Source organism: Dipodomys spectabilis, unplaced genomic scaffold (genome assembly GCF_019054845.1).
Source record: "Dipodomys spectabilis isolate Male_0828 unplaced genomic scaffold, ASM1905484v1 ptg000067l, whole genome shotgun sequence".
Taxonomy (NCBI): Eukaryota; Metazoa; Chordata; class Mammalia; order Rodentia; family Heteromyidae; genus Dipodomys; species Dipodomys spectabilis.
Window position 1 is genome coordinate 7,384,665 of NW_024870744.1, and position 24,336 is coordinate 7,409,000.

General features: G+C 57.6%; 1 protein-coding gene across 2 annotated transcripts in view; it reads left to right on the forward strand.

Moving 5' to 3' along the window:
* Sardh (sarcosine dehydrogenase) overlaps positions 1–24,336 on the forward strand; it is a 50,577-nt gene that overhangs the window by 19,010 nt on the left and 7,231 nt on the right. For both annotated transcript variants that reach the window (XM_042680925.1, XM_042680924.1), the window contains 7 exons: positions 1,561–1,702; positions 1,896–1,979; positions 3,066–3,179; positions 9,236–9,374; positions 11,710–11,823; positions 15,316–15,463; positions 18,153–18,246. In XM_042680925.1, coding sequence (XP_042536859.1) covers positions 1,561–1,702; positions 1,896–1,979; positions 3,066–3,179; positions 9,236–9,374; positions 11,710–11,823; positions 15,316–15,463; positions 18,153–18,246 — 835 coding nt within the window. The remainder of the gene's footprint in view (positions 1–1,560; positions 1,703–1,895; positions 1,980–3,065; positions 3,180–9,235; positions 9,375–11,709; positions 11,824–15,315; positions 15,464–18,152; positions 18,247–24,336) is intronic.

A 24,336-nucleotide genomic window follows, 5' to 3' on the forward strand; every position in this document is an offset into this window, starting at 1 on the left:
AACTCCAGCCTCAGGCTCTGCAGATTGGCCTGGACCCAGCAGCTGTGTCCTGGATGCTAGGTGGTCACGCTGGTGGGTGGCCTGTCCCCACACCGGCAGGGAGACCAGGCTGCAGGTGTGCCGCAGGCCTCTGGGCTCAGAGAGAGCGGGGGTGCAGGGTGGAGCTCCCCGCAGGGCTGCACGCACAGCCCGGGCCGTGAGTGAGGACTGGTCCTGCAGGTCCTCCCCAGGCACAACAGTGGGCCCCCAGCTAGCCCAGGGGTGCAACTCAGCCTCGAATCTCAGACTCTGGGGGCCCAGCGGAGAAGTCATTAAGGTAATGACCTCCACAATGGCTGGAGGGGAAGAGGGGGAAGGGGACCAGAGTTCTACAGGCCGCTGCTCTGAGTGTGTGTGTGTGTGTGTGTGTGTGTGTGTGTGTATGCTCATGCACACACTGATACTGGGGCTTGAACTCAGGATTTGGGTGCTGTCCTTTAGCCTTTTTACTCAAGGTTAGTCCTCTACCTCTTAAGTCACACCTCCACTTCTGGCTTTTGGCTGGTTAATTGGAGATAAGAATCTCCTGCCCAGGTTGGCTTTGAACTGGAATCCTCAGTTCAGCCTTCTGAGTCACGAGGATTACAGGCATGAGCCACAGGTGCCTAGCTGTGCTGCTGTCTTTAAACTCTCTCCCTCACACACTCTCTCTCTGCCTCATATACATCCTAGTCTCCCCTAAGATACACCCTAGCTCCCCTAAAGATCCTTTACTCGGCTGGGCGCCAGTGGCTCACACCTGTCATCCTAGCTACTCAGGAGGCTGAGATCTGAGGATCGAGGTTCAAAGCCAGCCTGGGCAAGGAAAGTCAGTGAGACTCATCTTCAATAAACCACCAGAAAACTGGAAGTGGTGCTGTGGCTCAAGTGGTAGAGCACTCATCTTGAGTTGAAGAGCTGAGGGACAGCGCCCAGGCCCAGAGTTCAAGCCCCATGACTGACAAAAAAAAAAAATCCTTGACCCTGACTTCTGCCAGGTCTTGTTGTAGTCCCAAGCCCTCCCTCCCATGGGTCACTCAGAGACAGGGTGACAGGATTAAGGCCAGAGCCCTATTGGGAGTGAGAACCACATTGGGCTGTGGGTTCCCAGTGGCCCACTGCCCAGCAGCTATGGTGGAGGGGAATCACAGGTGAGGAGCAGAGGTCGCAGGTGAGGAGCAGAGGTCGCAGGTTCGGGATCCATGCTAGAGAGGACTCCAGAAGAGGGCCTGGGGGTGTGGCCTGCAGGGGGCCCAGGCACACACTGGGCCTGCAGGGGCGTGGCCGGCATTGGGGGCCTGTCTGCAGGGTTGTGGTCTCCCTGGGGGGGGGGGGGGTGTTCTGCATGGGCGTGGCTGGTGTTGGGGGCCACCCACGGGGGCGTGGTCATGGAGGGGCGTGTCTAGCCTAGGGGACGTTTCCCGCAGGGCGTGGCCTTCTCGGGGGGCGTGGCCTTCTAGGGGCGTGGCCTCCCGCAGGGGCGTGGCCGCCCTGCGGCGAGGCTGTCCCCAGGGCTGACCCGCCTCCTGCTCCCGGTGCCAGGCGCTTCCACCACTCGCTCACCGACCACCCCCGCTGGATCCGGGAGCGCAGCCACGAGTCCTACGCCAAGAACTACTCTATGGTCTTCCCCCACGACGAGCCTCTGGCGGGGCGCAACATGAGGAGGGACCCGCTGCACGAGGTACCCCAGCCTCCCCTGCCGCGGCGGGCGCTCGCGGGCGCCTGGGGGCGGCGGGGTGACCGAGGCTCTGCGAGCCCTGGGGCCTGGCGCTGAGCACGGGCCTCGCGGTCCTCTGCCGCCTTGGGTGCCAGTGGGCTGGGCCTGCTGCGCCCTACACCGGGTCAGGCCGGGAGCCAAGGCGCTGTCTCCGCAGGAGCTGCTCGGACGAGGCTGCGTGTTCCAGGAGCGGCAGGGCTGGGAGCGACCCGGATGGTTCAACCCCGGCGGAGCGGCTCCGGTGAGTGCGGCCCGGGGAGGCTGCCGGCCCCACCCCCGCCCCAGACCAGCCCGCTGCGCCCCACCCCGGCCCGAGGCCCACCCGTGTGCGAAGCCCAGCGCCCTTGTGGGCGCACAGGCCCGAGCCCCATCCTCACCGGGCCGGGCTTTCGGGGCTCTGCCTGGGCCGAGCGCCAGTCTGCCCCCTGCGGGAAGGGAGGAAGGGTCCCCAGGTGGCAGGAGCAGCCCCACGTTCCGCGGGTCTTTGGCACCTCCAGCTGTGGGTTTCTGTCAGCAGGAGGCCGGCTGGCAGGAGGATCACACCTCAGTGTGATCGGCTTTCGGGGGTCGACAGGGGAGGCGCAGCCAGAGGTGGACCCTGGGCCTGCCCCAGGGTCCCCGAGGACCGGGCACAGAGGCCGGCCTGGGGACCTCGGCCTTTGATGTTTGTTTTTCTTTTTGCCAATCCTGGAGCTTGAACTCGGGGCCTGAGCCGCTGTCCCTGAGCTTCTTTTCCTCAAGGCTAGCATTCTACCACTTGAGCCATAGGGCTACTTTTGGCACTGAGGAATCAAACCCAGGGCCTCATGGATGCTAGGCAAGCACTCCACCATGAAGCCACATAACATCCTGCCTTGATCCCACGAGTCTCAGCCGGCGTTTTTAACAGCTTGGGGGACAGGGTGGGATCAGAATACTTTAGGGTCTGGATCGGTAGGCTTCGGGACCACCCAGAGCCAGCCTGGGGCAGCCTGCTGGTGGCACCGGCAGTTGTCGGGGTGTCCTGCGGGGGTCTCGGGAGAGGGGAAGGGCCTCTGTGGGCTGGGCTGGGAGCAGGGGGCCCCCTCCATGTCCACCTCACACTCTCTCACCTGGGAGCAGGCGGTGGCTGTCACTCACACCTGCCAGGTGCCAGCGTTAGGAGCAAGGGTGTCACAAGGAGCAGAAACCCAGGGACTGGGGCGGTGAGAAAGATGGGAGGGAGGGAGGGAAGGAGAAAGGAGGGAAGAAGAAGGAAGGCAGGAAGGGAGGAGGAAGGGAGGGAAAAGGAAGGAAGGGAGGAGGAAGGAAGGAAGGAAATGGATGATGCGAGTATCCACTGCCCCAGGTCCTTGACTACGACTACTATGGGGCCTATGGGCACCCGGCCCACAAGGATCACGCCTACAGCCGGCTGCTGGAGGACGAGTACACCTTCGACTTCCCGCCCCACCACCACGTGGTAAGCACCGCCCCTCCCACCCTCGCGCGGGAGAGGCCTCGTGGAGCTGCCCAGGGGTGCGGGCCCTGCCAGCACCTCGTCTTTCCTCCTACGCCCTCCGCTCTGCCTCAGTGCCACAGTGACGGCATGATGTCTTCCGCTCCCCTTCATCTTCTGCACCTCAATTCTGCCACAGCTGGGCTTGGGTGTCAGTGCTTCTGCAGCGGCAGGGGTGAGGCAGAGCATGCTGGGTAGGCTGTGTGGCCCCAGGCCAGGGCCCTCACTTCTCTGAGCCTTTCTGGTCCAAGGCTGTGTGAGCTCTGTGAGGGAAGGGGTTCCTCTTCCTGGGGCCCCCAGAGGGCTCCCACCCCTAGTTGTAGCGGAGTGGGTTTGGAATGAGGCGGGCTTGCTGACCCAGGCATCAGACCCTGGGTGGGCCCTTCTTGGTAAACCAGCAGAGGAGGCTGTGCGGTGGGGACTGTTTGCAGAACCCCAGCTCTTAGTGGGCTGGTGAGGCTGGCGGCCCCTTGCTCGAGCGCCCTGACTCTGCACATCAGGGTCAAGGACACAGGCATCAGTCCAGGCCTGTCTCCCACTGACCAGGACAGCTTGGGGAGCGTGGCAGGGGGTCCTGGTGCCCAGAGGAGGTGGGATTGGCCGTGCCCGCTGCTCAAGGCCCCTGGCTGAGGCAGGTCCTCCCCACACCCCAGAATCTCCACGTTTCTTCAGCCAGGGCTGTGTGTTTGCATCTTGCACACCCCGGCAGCCTCAAAGGGAAGGGACCATCTATTTTGTCTGCCAAGGCCTCGGAGACGGAACCCGGAGGACTGTTTCTCCAGAAGGTTGGCAGCTTGGCGGGCCGGCGTAGTGCCCAGTCCCCGGCAGCCGCCTCCAGGGAGTGCATGGGCTGCGTCTGGCACCTCCACACCTGCAGCTCGCCGAGCTGCGGGACTCCCGGCCCTCCAGGATGTGGGAGCTGGGGGAGATGCCAGCTTGGCTGCGCTACTTCATCCGGCCTCCGCAAGCGCGTGGAGCCGTGAAACACGCACACGGTCTCCACACTGGCGGCTCCCCAGCGCCGCAGACAGCAAGCAGACACCTAGGAAGCTGGACTTTTCTGCAGCCCGGCAGTGTCAGCAAAGGCACTGTGGTGGGCACTCTGTGAAGCCGGCAGTGTCTGCAGGGGGGAGCTTATACTCAAGCCTCTTCAGGGTCATCCGCGCTGCAGGTGCCTTTGACTGGCTTTAGACTTTTAAAACTTTTGGTGATGCCCCACTCATCTCCTTTTCCCCATTTTCTTGCTTATGCTTTTGGCGTTCTGTGTGTCGGACTCTAATCCAACACCAAACACATTTACTTCCATGTTTCCTTCTGAAGGCTTTCGTGTTAACCCTTATTACTATAATTTTTTCTACTTAACTCTTAGGTTTCTGATCCATTTTGAGCTAAATTTTGTGCTTGATGTGAGGGAGGGGTCCAACTTCATTCTTGTGTGTGTGTGTGTGTGTGTGTGTGTGTGTGTGTGTGTGCTCGCATGCATGTGCGTGCAAGCATCCTGGGACTTGATCCCAGGGCCTGGGTTCAGTCTCTAAGCTTTTATTGCTCAAGGCTAGTGCTCTGCCACTTCAGCCCCAGTTCTTCCAGCTTTTTCCTGGTTCATTGGAGATAAGAGTTTCATGGACTTTTCTTCATGGGCTGGCTTTGAACCATGATCCTCAGTTCTCAACCTCCTGAGTGGCTAGGGTGACAGGCGTGAGCCACCAGTGCCTTCCTGGTGATTCATTCTGGCAGCTGGTCATCTTGGTTTTTCAATACTGCCTGCAAGAAGCTCTTAATCCTCAAGGAAATCCCTTGGCACCTTTGTGGAAAGCTAATTTGACATCAATACAAGGGGTTTCTTTCCAGACTCTCCAAATTTTATTCCATTGGACCGTTGATCTGCATATCCGTCCTTAGGGCCGTCCAGCACTGGGCTTTGTAAGAAGTTTGTAAGAAACTTTGTATGAACGTTGGAAATCAGAAAGCATGAGTATTCCAACTTTTTTCTTCTCCTTCAAACTTGTTTTGGATACTTTGGTCCCCAGAGAATTTTAAGGCTCCATTTGTCAGTGTGTGCAAAGGAGACAACTGGGATTTGACAGGGATTGTGCTTTCTCTGCATGCCGGTTTGGGTGTGTTGTCACTTTAACAATAGCTAACCTCCCATTTCGTGAGCTTGGGGTGTTTTTTCCGTTTACTTAGATCTTTAAACCCCCTCAAAAAAACATTTTCTAGACTGGAGAGTACATATTTGGCATTTCTTTTATCCATTGAATCCCAAAGCATGTTTGTTAGTTTTTATGCTATTGTGAATGGAATTATTTTCTTCATCTCCTTCCCAGATTGCTCAGTGTTCATATAGAGAAGCACAATAGATCTTTTTTATTTTTCTTTTTGTACATTGATCTTGTATCCTTCAGTCTGTTGAACTGCTAGTTCCAGCATTTACCTGCCTGAGTCGTCCAAAAGGAGGGAATTTTTAGTTCTTTTTCAAACTGGATGCCTTTGTTATTTTTTTCTTGCCTAGTTGCCTTGGCCAGGGCATCCACTGAGGTATGGAGCAGAGGTTGGTGAGGGTGGATAAACTGTGTTTCCTGCCCATAGTGTGGGCTGTGGGCCATGGGTGAAACACCGTCGGTGTGCTGTTGGCGAGACTTCTGCAGGTGCTGTTTGCCAGGCTGTGGCCTGTCCTGCTTCTCCTTTGCTGTGGGATTTTATCCTGGCCAGGAAGACTTTGTCAGATCGTTTTTCTGCCTCTGTTGGACAGTGATATGGCTTCTGTCTTTTATTGTATTAAGATAGTATGTTGTGTGAACTGATTTGGGGGCTTTAAACAAACCTCATGTGGATGGTGGTTTTCCATCCTCCCTTTGTGTTTGATTGCTATGTTTATTGAGGGTATTTACGTCTAGCCTTAAGGGCATTGGTCTGTAGTTTCTTCTATCTTTTGTTTTTGCATCACTTCTATCTTTTTGTTTTTGCTGGTCACTTGAAACATATTGGGGAACATTTCTTACTGTTACGTTGTTTTAGGGCATTTTATGAAGAGTTGGCATTACTTCCTTGGAGCATTGTTGTTATTACTATTATTCTTAGCAGTCCTGGGGTCCAAGCTCAGGACTTGGTGCTGGCTAAGCAGACACTCTACCATCGAGTCATACCTCCAGTCCTTTCTTTGCACTTTTGTCTTTTTGCTAGTCCTAGGCCTTGAACTCTGGGCTTGGGTGCTGTCTCTAAGGCTTTGTGCTTAAGGCTAGCCCTCTACCACTTGAGCCACAGCTCCACTTCTAGCCTTTTGTAGTCAACTGAAGACAAGAGTCTCACAGATACCAGGTGCCAGTGGCTCGATCTGAGGATCGAGGTTCAAAGCCAGCCTGGGCAGGAAAGGCTGTGAGACTCTCTCCAATAAACTACCAGAAAACCAGAAGTGGTGTTGTGGCTTAAGTGGTAGAGTGCTAGCTTTGGGCTGAAGAGCTGAGGGATGGCGCCCAGGCCCAGAGTTCAAGCCCCATGACTGACAAAAAAAAAGAAAAAGCCTCACAGACTATCCTACCTGATTTCAAACCATGATCCACCTCAGATCTCAGCCTCCTGAGTAGCTAGGATTACAGGTGTGAGCCACTGGTGCCTGGCTTGCACTGGTTATTTGGAGATAGTGTAGTGGGGAGGGGCAGTGAGACAGTCCGCAGTGAAAATGTAAAAGATTTTATTGAGCAAAAAGTGCTGGTGTGCCAGGACTGCACCTGGAGTTGGGATCCCAGGAAATGGCCCTGCGGGCCAGTCTACATCAGCTTTTAAGCATTTGGGACTAGGGCGGGGAAAGGGAGAGGCTGGGTATTGGTTTTGGCCAATGATTGTTACAAGAAATGCATGCCTTAAGTTTAAATTTCCCGCCAAGGTTTTGCTTGTGGGAAGCAGGGGAATAGAACAAAGGGTGGGTGATGGTTCTGCTGGGTTAGGGCTCGCATTGCTCAGAAAACAGCAGAAGCAGAGTTACAGAGTGACAGGGTTACGGAGTTGCAGAGTTACAATTACAGTTACTAGCTAAAGTAACTAGCTAAAGTAACTAGCTAAAATAACGAGTTACTAGGGAAATCTTATCCACAGCACACTTACATTTATTTCTTAAAACCATTCAGTATCCATTTTACATAATCCAAGTCAAATATCATATTCCATCTTTATGTCCTCCACCATATCATTAGTGTCTTTGCTTCTTGCCCAGGCCTGTGCATAGACTGCAGGCTGCCTATTTTATATTTCCTATTGCAGCTGAGTAAGAGGCACACGCCACCATTTCTAGTCTCTTTCATTGATATGGAGTGTCATGGATTTCTATGCCTAGGCTGGCTTAGAACTGTGATCCTTTAGATCTCAGCTGAGATGACAGGCATGTGCTATTGCACCCTGCTTCTGGGTAGAAGGTATCTTGAGTGTATGCCTAAGCTATCCTGAAAGTTAGAGCCTCCTCAATCTCAGCATCCCAATTATCCAGAATTGTAGGTATGAGCCACTGGCACCTGGCTCTTTGAAAATGTTGGGATAATGTGCCCCTGAAGACATCTGGGGCTATACATTCCTGTGTGGGGATTCTAGAAGAACCCATTGAACCTCTTTTTGTGAGGTTCCAGGAACATTTTCTGCCCTTCAGCCAATTTCAGTCTTTCCAGGAAGTTCTTTCCTTACAATCTTCCTTATGTAGTTCTGAGTCCTCTGTAGGGTAGGTAGTGATGTCTCCTCCTCCACTCCTTTTCTTTTTTTCTTTTTTGGTCGTGGGTCTTGAACTCTAGGCCTGGATGCTGTCCCTGAACTCTTTAGCTCAAGACTAGTGCTCTACCACTTGAGCCACAGTGCCACTTCCAGTTTTCTGGTGATTAATTGGAGATAATAGTCTCATGGCTTTTCTGCCTGGGCTGGCTTTGAACCACAGTCCTCAGATCTCAACCTCTTGAGTAGCTAGGATGACAGACGGGAGCCACAGCAGCCCCTGATCTTTTTGTTGTTGTTTGCTTTGGTTTTTTGAATAGTTTTTTATTATCTTCAGTGGTTGTATGAAGGAGTTGCCATTCACCAAAGCAGTTGATGAATACAACACATCTAGATCGATGTTACCCCTCCAACATTCTCACCTGCCCCTCCTAACTCACCCTTTTCTTTCCCTACTTTAATTTTAGGTTATGTATTGATTTTTTTTTTTTGCCACTTAACAAGACAATGCACTGTGTGCAGTGCATCTTGATCTGTGTCATCACTTGAACATCTTCACCCCCTTTGACTCATCCCTTCTCTTACATTTCTTAATTCTGTGGTGTATACAATGAATTCTTGCTTTCATTTTCCCCCACCTCCCCCCTTCATTCTAACACCCCTCTCTCCTTGGCCCTACCCTTCCCTCTAGTCTCCATTTCTTGATACTTATTTTGGTGGACTTTACTTTGAGCCTTCTCTCTGGGTCCTTCTCTCTAACTAGAAGTATGCCAGTTTGGTTAATCTCTTCAAGGGCTGACTTTTGGCTCAGCTGCCATTTCTGTTTTCATTCCATTTCATTCCATTGCTTGAGGCCTTGTCATTCTTTTCTTCTGTTTGCTCTTTTCCTGGTTCCTCAGCATGCAAGGTTGCCTGTGAGTTGGAGATTTTCTTTTCCAATGAAGCATATTCGAGCACCCCCTCCTACCACCACGAGCATTGGCAAGTTGTTTTTCACTTTCATCTCTCCCCCAGTAGCTTCTAATAGCCCTCGTGAGTTTCCCATTAGGAATATCTTGTTTGTTTCCCATGTACTCATGGGTTTCCTAATTTCTCCTCTGCTGCTGATTTTGAATTTAACTCTGTGGTGCTCAAAGAGTCTTCTTGATGTGATATTAGGGCTTCTGAGTTTTCCGCGCCAGTCCTATTCCCCTGTGCTGGGGAACAGTGTGTCCCGAGATGTTCTCAGCGGGACTGGGCAGGAGCGAGGCTCAGGAAGAGCTGCCCCCCCCCACAGGCTAAAGGGCAGGGCCCCCTAAGGCCTCTGAATCTCATCCCATGGGACTTTGCAGATCCAGAAGGAGTGTCTGGCCTGTCGGGGGGCCGCTGCTGTGTTCAACATGTCCTACTTCGGGAAGTTCTACCTGCTCGGTGCGGATGCCGGGAAGGCTGCAGACTGGCTGTTCTCTGCAGATGTCCACAGACCCCCTGGTATGGGGCTGGGCTTGGGTAGCCCACATTCTTCTCATACTTTGCCCCAGATGGAGCTCCACAGACCCAGCCCGGGCATACAGATGAACTGGCAGAATATGGGAGCCCATAGCTGCTTCTTCTGGACCCAGCTCAGCTCCACTGTCCAGCCTCTTCTGCCCCACGTCCAGGCCCTTGCCCTGGGACCTTCCTCCTTCCTGCACCCTGCCCTCCCTCCTCTTTCTCCTCCCTTTCTGCTTCCTTCTTCCTTTGCTGGTAGGTAGACATGGTGGCAGGCCCTGGGCAGCATCTCTGGCCCACTGGGGTCCCGCCTCTCACAGGGCTGCCAGAATAATAACTCCTGGGAGCTCAGCTACACTTGAATTTTGGATACATATTGAATAATTTTTAGCACACTACATTCCATGTACTATTTGGGAGATTCGCTTCTTTTTTTGTCACCCATCCACCTACCTCCTTACTCACCTATCCCATCCCCAGACCCACACGCCCTCATTGGTGTTTGTTTCCCGTGGATGCCATCACTGAGCTCCACAGACATATCAGTGGCTTCACAGAGCAGCCACAGGTGCCACAGCTCACCTCCTGACCCTGCAGGCCATGGATGCTTAGCAGAGGCACCAGCCAGGCCTCACCAGGGCCCCTCCTGCCTCTTCCGGTCAGTGCAGTGGGAAGCCATACTCTTGATTGGCTAGCAGGCATTTCTGCCATCTGCCTCTGATGCCACCCGGCCTTCTTCTGCCATTTTCCTTCTATGAGGATGCAGCCACACTGGAAAGGGGCCTGTAACAATGACCATCTGGTCAACCGACCAGCCAGTACCCACCTGTCACTCCCACAAACACCTCCCACTCACCTCTGTGCCTCTCAGCCTGCCCTTACCCATTCATCACCCACCTGTCATCTGTCTGCATGCATCCTCTTCTACCCATCTGCCACCTGACACCTCATTTCCTCCTCCTCTCCTACCCTACTGTGCCTCTGCTCATTACCCATGTACCTGCCTGTCTCCTCTCCCGTTCCTCGTCCACTTATCCATGCACCTCTTCCTCACCCCATCATTCATTTATCACCTCCCCCTCCTCCCTCCACTCATCCATCCACATCCTATCCCCATCTATTCATCTACCCCCATCCCTCCCCATCTATCCATCCACTTATCCATCCATCCATCTATCCCTCCACCCATCCATACATCAGTCCATTGTCTACCCTATCCACCAGTTATTGCCCACTGTCCATCCATGTTGCCACTTACTCTGCAGATCTTGCTAGGGACTTGTGCTGTCCAGGTACCATGCTGAGATGGAAATCCCATGGTTAGGAACTTGTCAGTGAGATGAGTTGAGATGAGGGTGAAAGGGAGAAGCCAGGTCCAGGCAATTCAGGAGGAAAGCAGCCTCTGGCAGCCAGAGTTCTCCAGATGCTAGCCAGGGTTCTCCAGATTCTAGTCAGGGTTCTCCAGATTCTAGACAAGCATTCTCCAGATGCTAGCCAGGGTTCTCCAGATTCTAGCCAGGGCTCTCCAGATTCTACTCAGGGGTTCTCCAGATTCTAGCTAGGGTTTTCCAGATTCTAGCCAGGTTTCTCCAGAATCTAGACAAGCATTCTCCAGATTCTAGACAAGTGTTCTCCAGATGCTAGCCAGGGTCTCCAGATTCTAGACAAAAGTTCTCCAGATTCTAGACAAAAATTCTCCAGATTCTAGTCAGGGTTCTCCAGATTCTAGGTAAGGGTTCTCCAGATTCTAGATAAGGGTTCTCCACATTCTAGCCAGAGTTCTCCAGATTCTGGCCAGGGTTCTCCAGATTCTAGGTAAGGGTTCTCCAGATTCTAGATAAGGGTTCTCCACATTCTAGCCAGAGTTCTCCAGATTCTGGCCAGGGTTCTCCAGATTCTAGATAACGGTTCTCTAGATTCTGGCCAGGGTTCTCCAGATTCTAGACAAGGGTTCTCCAGATTCTAGATAAGAGTTCTCCACATTCTAGCCAGAGTTCTCCAGATTCTGGCCAGGGTTCTCCAGATTCTGGCCAGGGTTCTCCAGATTCTAGTCAGGGTTCTCCAGATTCTAGTCAGGGTTCTCCAGATTCTAGATAAGGGTTCTCCAGATTCTAGACAAAAAAGTTCTCCAGATTCTAGTCAGGGTTCTCCAGATTCTAGATAAGAGTTCTCCAGATTCTGGCCAGGGTTCTCCAGATTCTAGATAAGGGTTCTCCACATTCTAGCCAGGGTTCTCCAGATTCTGGCCAGGGTTCTCCAGATTCTGGCCCTGGGTTGCCTTACCTTGAGGCCAGCAGCTCTAGGGCTGGCACAGATCTCGGTTCTTCTATCCTAGGCTCAACAGTGTACACCTGCATGCTGAACCATCGAGGGGGCACTGAGAGTGACCTGACAGTCAGCCGCCTGGCCCCTGGCCCCCAGGCTTTCCCTTTGGCTCCTGCCTTTGAAGGTAAGAGATGCTGTGGAAAGCAGTGTTGCCATGGCTACAGCCTGCTCTGGGGACTGGTGGTCACTGGTTGGACAGGGCTAGGCTGCTGAGGGCAGCTCTGTAATTACCTGCCATGCCCACTGTCATTGGGGCCTGGAGATTAGAGGTCTCAGTTCAGGCTAAATGCAGGTTCTATTCAAGCAGCAAGGCTGGTGTGCTGAGCACTCAGCGATTATGTCTTTTAACCTGTCTGTCTATATGGTGGCACTTTGGAGCAGCCTCAGCGTGGATGCCTTCAGCTGCCCGGCGGTCAGCCTCTCTCCCCTCCCCACCCCAACCGGACATCCACGCTGGACTGGCTTCCTCAGCTTTCAGACTTCTGCATGGGCAGATACTAGTGTCCAGGCTGGAACCCAGATGGCCTCTGCATCGTCCATACCTGCTTCCTCCCTCCCCCTCCCCTCTGTGATGGGTAGCTCAGCACTTCAGTTCTCACTGGGCCATGCCCACCTGCCATCTCCTCAGCCCCCAGACCTGCCCCTCAGGTCACAGGGGAGGGAGTGGGGGTGACGCCCTCTGTCCAGGGCAGGCATTAGCTATGCAGATCTCATCCCACCATCCAGAGGGGGTGGAGGCCAGCCAGAAGCTCAGGCCACTGGGAAGGCTGACCACTTCCTCCCCCTCCCCTGCTGGTCCTCCATGGGGCTCAGTCAAGATTCTCTGAGCTGAGTCCCGGACTGAGCCCCTGGCAAGTGGGTCAGACCCTTTGTCCACATCTCCAATCACAATTCTTTGTTGTTGTTGTCAGTCATGGGGCTTGAACTCAGGGCCTGGGCTTTTTCTCTGAGCTTTTTCACTCAAAGTTAACACTCTTATCACATTGAGCCACGGCGCCACTTCCAGTTTGCTAGTGGTGAATTGGAGATAAGAATCTCATGGACTTTCCTGCCCAGGCTGGCTTTGAACTGTGATCCTCAGACTTCAACCTCCTGAGTAGCTAGGATTACAGGCTTGAGCCACCGGTGTCTGGCTACAGCCACTGTCTTTAGGAACCTGCTGTATATCCAGCTCAGCTGGAGACGTGAGGACACAGCAGTGAACTGGCGAAGGTTCTGGCCCAGGTAGCACTTATATTTCCAGTGGGAAGAAACAGGATCAAACAGCACGATAGGTGGAAAGGACAGGACGTCACATGTGTTGAGAGGAAAAGTAGAGGCGGGGGTGGGGCACAGGGTCAGGGCTGCAGAGGGAAGAGTGGTCGACTGCCCATGGGATCCTTGGTGTGGGTTGGGGTCTGGGGACTTCTTCCTGCTGCTAAGAATGGGAGTAATGATCTCAGCCCCGGACCACTGGGGGTCACTTCTGGGCTGAGGCTGTGGGGTGGATGAGGACCAGTCTTGCCCTCCAAGGGTGTCATAGCGGCTTTGTCAGACCACAGATGCCCATTGGTCAGTGAGCCCTGCATTCCTATGTGCCTCCAATGATCCTTTACAGGGCTGCAGGAGAGGAAGAGATGAACGGGCTGCAGGGGTCCAGGACCACACCCTGTACAGGGTGGACACATGGGGGCAGAGCTCAAGGGCAAGAGATGGGGGCTGGGAAAGAGAAAGGAGCAACTGAAGCCCTGGAAGGCCCTGATCCAGTGGAGGAGGGCTTCAGAGATGGGTAGAAGCCACCTAGAAGAGTGTGATGTTAGAACCCGGGGACAGAGGATGGAGAGCAGGGCAGAGAGGCCAGCTGGAGGAGAGGAGGTCCTTGTGTGAGGATGGCTGGGAGGCCTGGCCCTCGGCCCAGGAGAGGGAAGGTCCATGTCCAGCCAGCAGGTGCAGTCTCCAAAAAGCCAGCTTAGCTGGGGACAGGCCGAGGGGTTCACACGAGACCCAGAGGGCCTAGAATCCTGGCCTGTGCTACCACTACCTGACTCTGGGTCTCACCTGAGCCCCAGCTTTCCCATGTGGGAAACAGGACCTGAGCTGCTGCACAGGATCAGACAAGAGCTGGGAGGAGCCAAGAGGGCTGAGAAGCAGCCTAGCCTCAGTTTCTCTACTGGGGACTGAGGACCTTGCTAGCCTCCTTACAAGGAGAAGCCATCAGAAGATGCTTTGTAAACCCTCCTCCCTCCGGAGTACTGGTGAGGACACTTCCCAAGGACTCTGGAGGACACTGGTGGTGACAGGGCGGGAGGGGGGGGCCTGGAGAAGCCCTGGGCCCTGGGGCTGTGGATCCCCAGGGACACCTCTGAGCAGCTGAAGCTGGACTCCTGCGCTGTCCGTCTCCCCTCCCAGGATGACTATGCGGGACACTGACTAAGCATATGTGTAGCAATGTGTTAATCACACGCGCGAGCCGGCGCGCCAGCAATGGAGGATGCGCGAGCTATGCATGTCAAGCTGGTGTGGCCAGCGGGTGTCGGTCCTAGAAGCAGTTCCACATCATCTTTAGCAAATTCGCTATCTAAAATCTGGCAAAAGGCAAACCTGCCTGCAGAAAAAAAGTGAAGTAAGATCCAAACCCCAGTCTCCACCCCATGCCAGGGACCGAAATGGGGTGGAGCCTGGGAGGGAGGCTAACCCCACCCCCAGCACTGCCCTCTGCCCTGTCTGCTTGGGAGATGCCCAGGCCTGGCTGCCCACAGGGCCGCTATATGTTGTTTCTAGAGCTGCTGGCTGGGGGAGGGGCCAGCTTCAAGGGAAGCAGGGGGTGGGGTGCCACTGCGGCAGTCTGCCGGACACTAGGCACCCTCCAGCCCCCCTGGGAAAGGCTTCAGGGTAACCAGAGGGGTGGAACTGCCCAGAAGCCAGGCCGTCAGGTCATAGTGTGTGCAAATGCACACAAAAGGGTGGGAGCTGGTTGTCTGTCCTGGAGCCAACGATGTCCAGAATTCCAGGGTTCCTCCGTAGGAACCTGAGGGGTCGGGGGGGGGCCCTCTGGGGACAGGCTTATCTTCTTGGCTTCTCTCTCCTTTTCTGTGCTCATTGGTTCCAGAGAAGAGAGAGGAAGGGCTTCTCTGGAGGCTGGCTGGCACCGACAGCCTCTCATCAACGGAGGCTCTCAGTGCGCAGGCACTGTGGTTTTGGCTGTGGGGAGACAGGAAGAAGGGGCGGATACGGCCCCTTGGGCATGTCCAGGGCTTGGGTCACTGAAGTGTCTGTGGGGCTGGAGGCAGGAGGGCTTCCAAGAGGAGGTGATACTCGCCCTGGTCCTGTCGGGCGAGTTGGTGCCTGGGCTCCTGCCAGTGGTCAGGAGGTCAAGAGGGGCTGCGGGCTGGGGGTGACGGTTCCACAGGGTCTGCGAAGGCCTGGCCAGGCCTGGGCTTGTGGGGAGTGGGGGGGGGCTGGCCCTTGTGTGAGCTGGGCACGGAGGGCATGGAGGAGCACAGAGGCCCGCTTCCTTCGATGAGGTCCGGGGCTCCCTGCAGGCTGATCTCAAGGAAAGAGCACTGTCTCTTCCCCTGGGAGCCCCCGCCCATGCCCCTGTGCCCAGGGTTCCTTCTGAGGCTGGGTCCTCTTCCAGGGGATGGCTACTACCTGGCTGTGGGCGGGGCTGTGGCCCAGCACAACTGGTCCCACATCACCACGGTGCTACAGGACTGGAAGTTCCGCTGCCAGCTCGTGGACAGCTCGGAGGATCTGGGCATGCTCAGCATCCAGGGCCCAGCCAGGTAAGGACTTAGGCAGACAGGCCTGGCGGCACCTGGGCACACCTGGGCACCTGGGGCGGCTTCCGGGTGGCTAGCATCACAGGTGTGCGCCCCTGGTACCTGGCTTACACTGCATTTTTTATCTAAGTAGTTGTACAAAGAGGTTGCCATTCAACAGAAGCAATGTTTATTGGAAAGCAAGAGTAAATACATTTTTAAAAAGAGTAAGATGCCAGGGGGGAGTGAGGACAAGCCTCTTAGCTATGGGTGGGATGGTGTAAGCCCCCAAGCCGGACTCCCAACCAGAAGTGCTGCTGTGGGCCTCTGGAGTCACCCCCACCTCACCCCAGGGCAGCGGCCTGCTCCCTGCGCCAGGTCCTCAAGGTCTTCGCCTTCTCAGAGCCTTATCGCGGCCTCTCCAGAAGAGGGGGACCGACTCCCCCGGCCATCTCCCATTTCCTCGGGGTCCCCAGGGAGAGGGCGGCGCCACCCCACTGGGTCACATTGGCTGGCGCAGTTGTAAGTCTTCCTCAGTGTGGCCGGAGGGGCGGGGACCTGGACTCAGCTCCTGCTGCAGCCTCTGGCCGCCGCGGCCGGGGACGGAGGCTGCGGGTTCTGCTCTTTTCTGGGGAGCCCCATGGCCTGTTGAGCTGCAGGCCGCTGCTCCCCTGCCCCAGAGCCCCTGGACGGGGGCTGGGGGCTGTTTTTGTATGGGGAGGGAGTGGAGTGGGGAAGGAGGAAGGTAGAGGAGATCCAGGCTGGCCCGGGCTGCCCTCTCACTACCAGCCGCTGCGGGCTCTCAGCCTTCTGCATCACAGCACCCGCCCCCCACCTGTCCTCAACTTCCCACAAGGGTGATAATGTCACCACCACCACCAATCCAATGGGTGATGCTGGCCGAGTGGCGTGGGAAGTACTTAACACAGCACCCGGGCCGTGGAAAGCGCCCTGAGAACTTTCTGAAAAAGCCATCCCTGAGCCAGCTGCTAAGCCCCGTGGGACTTCCAGCCCTTGACAGGTGGTTGAATTTTTCTTTTTTCTTTTGTCCAGTCCTGGGGCTTGAACTCAGGGCCTGGGCACCGTCCCTGAGCTGCTTTTGCTCAAGGCTGGCTCTCTACCACCTGAGCCACGGCTCCACTTCTGGCTTTTTCTGTGTATGTGGTACTGAGGAATGGAACCCAGGGTGTCATGCGTGCAAGGCGAGCGCTCTACCATGGAGCACCTTCCCAGCCCACGTGGTGGAATTTTCAGTTGTAGAGAGCACCAGTTCAGGCAGCCTTTGGTGGCCAGGGGGCCACGCTGGGCGGAGCCGGGGCGGCGCACACCGCCCGGTGCTCAGCACGAGCCTTTGAGCTTCTTTCTCACCAGGACTCTGAGCTGCGACATCACTGTGCCTGTTTAGCTGGCGTGGGGTCGCCAGAGCCCCTGCCTGTCCCCTTGGACAGGGACCTGGGGTTGGGAGGGGCGGCTGCCCTCCAGCCCCCCCCACTCTGCACCCTCCGCGTCCCCCCCCCCCGACCCCCTCCCCACGCACCCTGGCTAGGATCACAACGAACAGCCCTGTCCAGCCCAGCCATCTTGCTCCCATGAGGCTGCCTGAGCGCAGAGGCCCAGAGGCAGCCGGCGCTGAGCCGTTCTCTGGGCTGGGGGGGGGGGGGGGCTGGGGTTACATAAGGATCTTGGCAGGGACTGTGCCGCGGCAGAGCACCTCAGGCGGGCGTGGGTGGCAGCTCGTGGCACCGGAGGGTGGGGATTAGGGTTGAATGCACTTCTGATCAGCGGCCACTTGACAGCCCTGGCGCCCGCGGGGACCCTGGGTGGGCAGAGGTGGGGAGGGGCAGGGCCGGCCAATGAGAGGCAGGTCCTGCTGTGCCCAGGCCTGGTGTGTTCCATCCATCCTGTGGGCCTGCAGGGCCTGTTGGCCTGGGGCCTGTGGTTGAGGGGCAGAGCAGCGTGGGAAGGGTGCCTGGCAGGAGTCTTGGAGGGCTACCTGGAGGAGGTGACAGCGGTGCCAAGGGCAGAAGGGAGACAAAGGGCTAAATGGGGACAGGGAGCCTGGCGGGAGTGCGGAGGGCTCAGGAGGCCCAGGGGACGCGGGGTATGTGTGTGGCTCTAGCCAGGCCTCAGGTGCAGAGTAGAGGTAAAGAGAGGCCTGCCTGGAGAGACCAGGAGTGCATCAGAGTTCCAGAATATTCCAGACATGCGGGGCAGGTGACAGGGTGTGTGTGTGTGTGTGTGTGTGTGTGAGAGAGAGAGAGAGAGAGAGTGCCCTGCCTCATGACAACCACAACCCAGCCTGCAGACAGGACGCATGGCAAGGTGGGGGTGGAGGGGGGCAGGGGCAGGACAGGGGGGCAGGGGCAGGACAGGGGGGCAGGGGCAGGACAGGGGGGCAGGGTGGTGTCCAGGGGCTCCTGTCGGGGCTGGGCCTGCCACCCAGCTCTGTTCTGTGGTTAGAACAGAGGCCTCCGAAGCCAGCTTCTCTGGATGGTCATCTGTGGTGACTCACGTGGGATCTGGGACATAGGTGCTCTGCCTCAGTTTACCTGCTTGAGACCAGAGCAGACCCACAGTCTGGCCTCTTGAGTGCCGCTGGGTCCTGGCATTAGGAAGGCGGCTCTCCTGCCTGGATGCTGGTGGATGCTTTACCTCCATCTCCCGCAGGAGGCTGGGCCCCTGTGCTGCTGACCCACCCTGTCCTTGCTTGCAGCAGGGCCATTCTCCAGGAGGTGGTAGATGCCGACCTGAGCGATGAGGCTTTCCCCTTCTCCACCCACCAGCTGGTGAGGGCTGCAGGCCACCTGGTAAGTACCAGCGGCCACGAGACACCGGGGTCTGGGTGGCAGACGCTGTGGCAAAGAAATAAACCAGAGCCGGGACCCGGGGGCCTGGCGCCTCCCTGGCCTTGGGCCTCAACTGTGAGTCAGCTGGAGGTAGGACGGGCAGCCTGCCTGCAGCCCGGGGGGCTTGGCTTTTGGGAGCTCATGGCGGTCAAAGTCCCAGTGTGGCCCGATTCTTACCTGGAGCCTCACCTCTGCTGAGGCTCTGTTGGGGGGGGTGTTCCCCCCCCCCAGACACAGGCCTCACTGTCCCATCAAGTGACTTCCTGTCTTCCTGGGGGCCACTGAGCCATTCACAGGGCTCCTGTGTCCTCCAGCCTGTCCACCTGCCATCCCCAGTGGGGCAGGCGCTGCTCGGGCGGGGCAGGCTGGACTCTCAGATCCACCAGGCCTGGGGGCGCTGCTCGGAGACCCTGAGTGGGGGCCTCACTGCAGCCCGGGGCTTGCGTCCCCCTCTCCCACTCCCGGCTCTCCTGGTTGGAGAGTGAGCAGTGTGATTTCTGCTTTGACTTGTCGGGGTGGGGTGGGAGGGGGGAGGCAGAGTGGGCATTGGGCATGCGCTCTGGGCACTGGGCAGGCCCCGCTGCTACAGCGGCCTCTGCTCTCCAGACACCACCCTGGAGCAGGTGGTCAACATCAGGGTGCTCACTACCGTGCTCAGCAGTGCACTGGCTCCGTCCCAGCCACCGGCAGCCCCCATCCCAAAAAATGTGGCCTCATGACCACACATCCCCCAGGACAGGCCTGCGCCGCAGCCTGGCTGTGTGATTTCCTGCTGGTGGCAGGTGACCCCCCCCAGGGGGCCGAGGCTCCCAGAGCGTAGGCTGTGGGGGTGTCCCTGAGCTCCTCTCTAAGAAGCCAGCAGTTGGGACCACCCATCAAGCTGACCTCCATGCTCACAATTCCTGTCAGGGACCCGGGTGTGGCCCTGGGGTGGGGGCGGGGTGCCATGGCTCTGGGTGTGCCAGCCCCTCTCCCCCATCCCTCATCCAGGAAAAAGGAATATTTGTGGGGAGCAAGACCCCAGCCTGCAGAGGTTCTGAGGGGTGGGGGAGGGTAACACAGGATCCCTTAGCAAATAAACAATGGCAGACCACTGCTGCCACAGAGAAAGTCAGATAAAGACAGCCACGCAGGCCCCTGCGTCCCTCCCCGGGGCTCCCTGGGGGTCAGGAAGCGGGGTGTCTGGGGGTGCTCCACTAGCTTGCTTCCTGCTTCCTTCTCGCAAAAAAGCCTTGATGGGACCAGAGAGGGTAGGGGTGCTGAGAGCCGCACAGCTCAGGTCTCAGCCCTGTCCAGCCTTCCATCTGTGGAGAGTCATCAGCCCGTGTCCGACCTCCTTTGGAGCTGGGTTCCCATGTGTAGACAGGGGGGTGGGTGGGAGGGAGGTGGGGGGGAAGCGGCGGATCTCTGTCTCTCTTGTGCTAAGGCTTGGAGCTGTGTGTGGCTGGATATTGGGGGGGGGGACAATATGGGAGCACATCCCTCTCCACTCCAAAATCCATTGTTCTCCCTCCCCTGTCCTCCCTCCCCGTACTGGGCTGCTCCAGCTGCTCTCCCCCCCCACACCCCCACAAGGCCTGGCTGGCCCTGGCTGCCTCCACCTGGGGCCTGAGCTGCACTGGGCCAAGCCCCCGGTGGCCTCTCTGGTGCCAGCTAGTGGCTCCGCCCCCAAGCATCCCTGTGAGATGGACGCCACCCAGGGCCCTGGTCAGACCTGCATCTGCCTGGGACATGCCCCTCCCTCTTCCGGTCCTGGAGCAGGGTCATTGCCCAGATCTCAGACCCCTGAGCGCCCATGAGTGGGTAGCGTGCGTGCATGTCTGGCAGAGACGTGGGGACCAGCCTGTGCCTCTGCCTTCATGGAACGACTCTGCCACATGAATGAATTCTCTCTGCCCTCCGAGAGCAGGGCGAGTGCTTTCTCCCGTCAGCCCTCCAGCTTCCACGCCCTCCAGCCTCCACGCCCTCCAGCCTCCACCCTCCATCCTCCACGCCCTCCATCCTCCACGCCCTCCATCCTCCACCCCCTCCATCCTCCACACCCTCCATCCTCCACGCCCTCCATCCTCCACCCTCCATCCTCCACCCCCTCCATCCTCCACCCCCTCCATCCTCCACACCCTCCATCCTCCACGCCCTCCATCCTCCACCCTCCATCCTCCACCCCCTCCATCCTCCACGCCCTCCATCTTCCACCCCCTCCATCCTCCACGCCCTCCATCCTCCACCCTCCATCCTCCACACCCTCCATCCTCCACACCCTCCATCCTCCACACCCTCCATCCTCCACCCTCCAGCCTCCACGCCCTCCATCCTCCACGCCCTCCAGCCTCCACGCCCTCCAGCCTCCACCCTCCATCCTCCACGCCCTCCATCCTCCACGCCCTGCATCCTCCACACCCTCCATCCTCCACACCCTCCAGCCTCCACGCCCTCCATCCTCCACGCCCACCATCCTCCACGCCCTCCATCCTCCACGCCCTCCATCCTCCACGCCCTCCATCCTCCGCCCTCCATCCTCCACGCCCTCCATCCTCCACACCCTCCATCCTCCACGCCCTCCATCCTCCACACCCTCCAGCCTCAGCACCCTCCAGCCTCCACCCTCCATCCTCCACGCCCTCCATCCTCCACCCTCCAGCCTCCACACCCTCCAGCCTCCACGCCCTCCAGCCTCCACCCTGCATCCTCCACGCCCTCCATCCTCCACCCTCCAGCCTCCACACCCTCCAGCCTCCACGCCCTCCATCCTCCACGCCCTCCATCCTCCACGCCCTCCAGCCTCCACCCTCCATCCTCCACGCCCTGCATCCTCCACACCCTCCATCCTCCACACCCTCCAGCCTCCGCGCCCTCCAGCCTCCACGCCCTCCATCCTCCACGCCCTCCATCCTCCACGCCCTCCATCCTCCACACCCTCCATCCTCCACCCTCCACGCCCTCCATCCTCCACGCCCTCCATCCTCCGCCCTCCATCCTCCATGCCCTGCATCCTCCACGCCCTCCATCCTCCACGCCCACCAGCCTCCACGCCCTCCATCCTCCACACCCTCCAGCCTCCGCCCTCCATCCTCCGCACCCTCCATCCTCCACCCTCCATCCTCCACGCCCTCCATCCTCCACACCCTCCATCCTCCACACCCTCCATCCTCCACACCCTGCAGCCTCCACGCCCTCCATCCTCCACGCCCTCCATCCTCCGCGCCCTCCATCCTCCACGCCCTGCATCCTCCAAGCCCTCCATCCTCCACGCCCCCCATCCTCCACGCCCACCAGCCTCCACACCCTCCAGCCTCCACGCCCAGCCTGTGCATATGAGATGCTGTAATTGTGCTCTTGTTCCTCTAGATGCGCCCCAGTGCCCTCTAGGGATCCCTGTACCCCTCCAATACCACCCTGCCACGTGAGCAGCACCCACACCAGGCGTGTGGGTTGGGTCTCTTCTCTTTGGCAACTGTCTGATGACTTCAGGAGGCTGACGGAGCTGACCGGAGCCTAGACTGGGACCCTGTGCCCGCCATATGGCAGCCAGCCATCGGTGTTTCGGTGGTAGGCTCTTGGTTGGGCCTCTCCTCATGCCCAATGCTGTCCTAGATCCGGCGTCAATAGAAGGATGGTGACTTCTAATGCCAGACCTGAAGTGCACCAGGCCAGTGTCTTGTGGGGTGCTGCAGAGAATTGAGGAGCTAGACCAGCCTGCAATAGGCAGACCCAGCCCTGCCCAGGGGAGGCCCAGGTGTGTGGGCATGTCTTGACTTGGGAAGGTTCTGGGCCCCATCCCAGCCTCCTGGTTGCATGGGCTGTTGGGCAGGTATGTGGAATCTGCACCAGACTCCCAGGCCCATGGCGGCCTTCAGTGGTTGCTGCTGACATGAGGATGTGCCATCTGAGCCGGCAGCCCTGCTGTGGGCCTTTGGCCAGTTCTGGCATTTCACTCTGCTTCCCTCAGTGCCGGGGGACAGGACCCGGGGCCCTACGCCTGCCAGGCCAGCCTTCCAGCACTTAGGTCCTCAGCCACGGAGAGCCCTTCTGAACCCGACAATCGACACCAGTGTAACCCCGCTTCCCAGGGACCCTGCCACGCTCCAGAATGCATTTCACCTGTGTCAGCTGCAAGCGGCTGGCCCCAGTGTGGAGCCCAGGGCTGTGGTTCACTGCCGCATCCTGAAACGCCCGTGCCTGCTCCCCAAGAGCAGCCACACCAGCATCTTCTCCTTCTTCCCTATGGTCCCTCCTTCACTCTTTCCTGGAGGTTCCAGAGGAGGCCTGGGGGCAGGTCTCATCCAGTGGCCAAGGAGCCCAGTCCTGCGGTATAAGGGCTGGAACAATCCAAGTGTGGGCTACAAGGGAGGATATATCAGACAATGCCAGGCCAGGGGGCCCTCACCTTCTCCACAGGGCTCCAGGGACCTTTAGTGTGTGGCTTCTGTGGACCTGAAAGCTATTTTCCTAGGGCCCCCACTGGCCCAAGGCTGGAACAGTGGCCTTCCCACTCCCCGTCTAGTGGGGGGGGGGGTATGATCTGTTACCAGCTGCAGAAGCTGGACTGGCCCCTGCCCAGAGGCCCATGGCAGCGCCCAGAGTGCAGAACCACAGTCCTGGAGGCTGTGGACATCAGGCCTTCACGCTGGACTCAGAGCGTTGGGAGCCAAAGCCTTCCGAGGGATAGCTCCCTGCCGTGAGCGGTGGCCCGGCTACTGCTCAAAGCCTAGGTGAGGTTTTAGGTCTTTTCTGAAACAAGATGGCAGTAGCTCAAGCCTAAATCCTAGCTACTCAGGAGGCTGAGATCTGTGGACCGAGGTTCAAAGCCAGGGCAGGAAAGTCTGTGGAGCTCATTTCCAATTAACCCCCCAAAAGCTGGAAGTGAAGCTGTGCCTCAAGCCAGCCTTGGACAAAATACCTAAGGAATAGTGTCTAGGCCCTGGGTTCAAGCCCCAGTATAGACACACACACACACACACACACACACACACACACACACACACACACACACACGTGCGTGCGCAAGGATTTTACTCTCTCCAGACACTGAATCCTCTTGGACTCTCCAGGGGGAATTTCATATTCTCTTGCATGATCTTGTGCTGGCTTAAACATGTGTTGTTGAACTGTTGGTCAGTGTGCAGTGGCTCGGGGGCTGGAGGATGGAGCTGGGCCAAGTGTTTACAGGAGTTTGATTGGCTTTCAGCCTACCAGCACCGGCTGGGGGTGGGGGGGGATGCGCCGCCACAGTCAGCACCACTGGCTGCTGAGCAGGGATGTGAGGAAAGAGGGTGAGAGCCGAGGACTGCGGCCCCAGACCCCATGGGCCACCACGTGTGACCTTGTCATGGTCAGCGACCTCTGCTCATGACTGAGGACTTGGCAATGCCCCGCTGTGCCTCACCTCTGTTGTGCAAGAGTGCTTCTCTGAATACTTGGGTCTGTGCCCGTGTCCACAATCCTGGGATTCTTGGAGGAAGAAGGGGGCTGGGGGAAGGCCGCTGTCCTTGTTCCCCAAGCCAGCGAGATTTCCAGTGGGAACTACTTTCTTGGTGTGTCTCCTGGAGCTCAGCACGGCTGGTCCTGGGCCAGACATGGTGTTCCAGCACCTTGGCTGAGGACAGAAGGAAGTCTCCCTTTTGCTGAGGACAGGCACCTCGGGGCTGAGGACTGTCTCTTCTTAGCAGAGCAACAGGCCCCGGGTTGGAAGCCATTACGGGCCATAGCTATAAGTACATTTTTCTTCTGCAAAGGAATTTCAGATCCTGTTTTCCCCGTGCTGAGGAGCCCGGTTATGCTGCTGCTAGGACTGGATTCGCTCGGGACAGAGTGGCCTTACATGGCACACATTAGATAAACCATGACACCCCAGCCAAAGAATTCGAGGCATTTATGGGGTGGGTATTTGCCAACTGGGTTGCAGCTGCTGCCTAGAAACTCCCTTCGCCAAGAGCTGTGAAAATCTGCTGAGGCCTTGGACAGCCACAGGATGTCACAAGCCAGCTCTGTGATGTGACTGAGAAGCTGATGGAACTGTGGTTGGGGTGTGGTTCCCCAGATACTATTCAA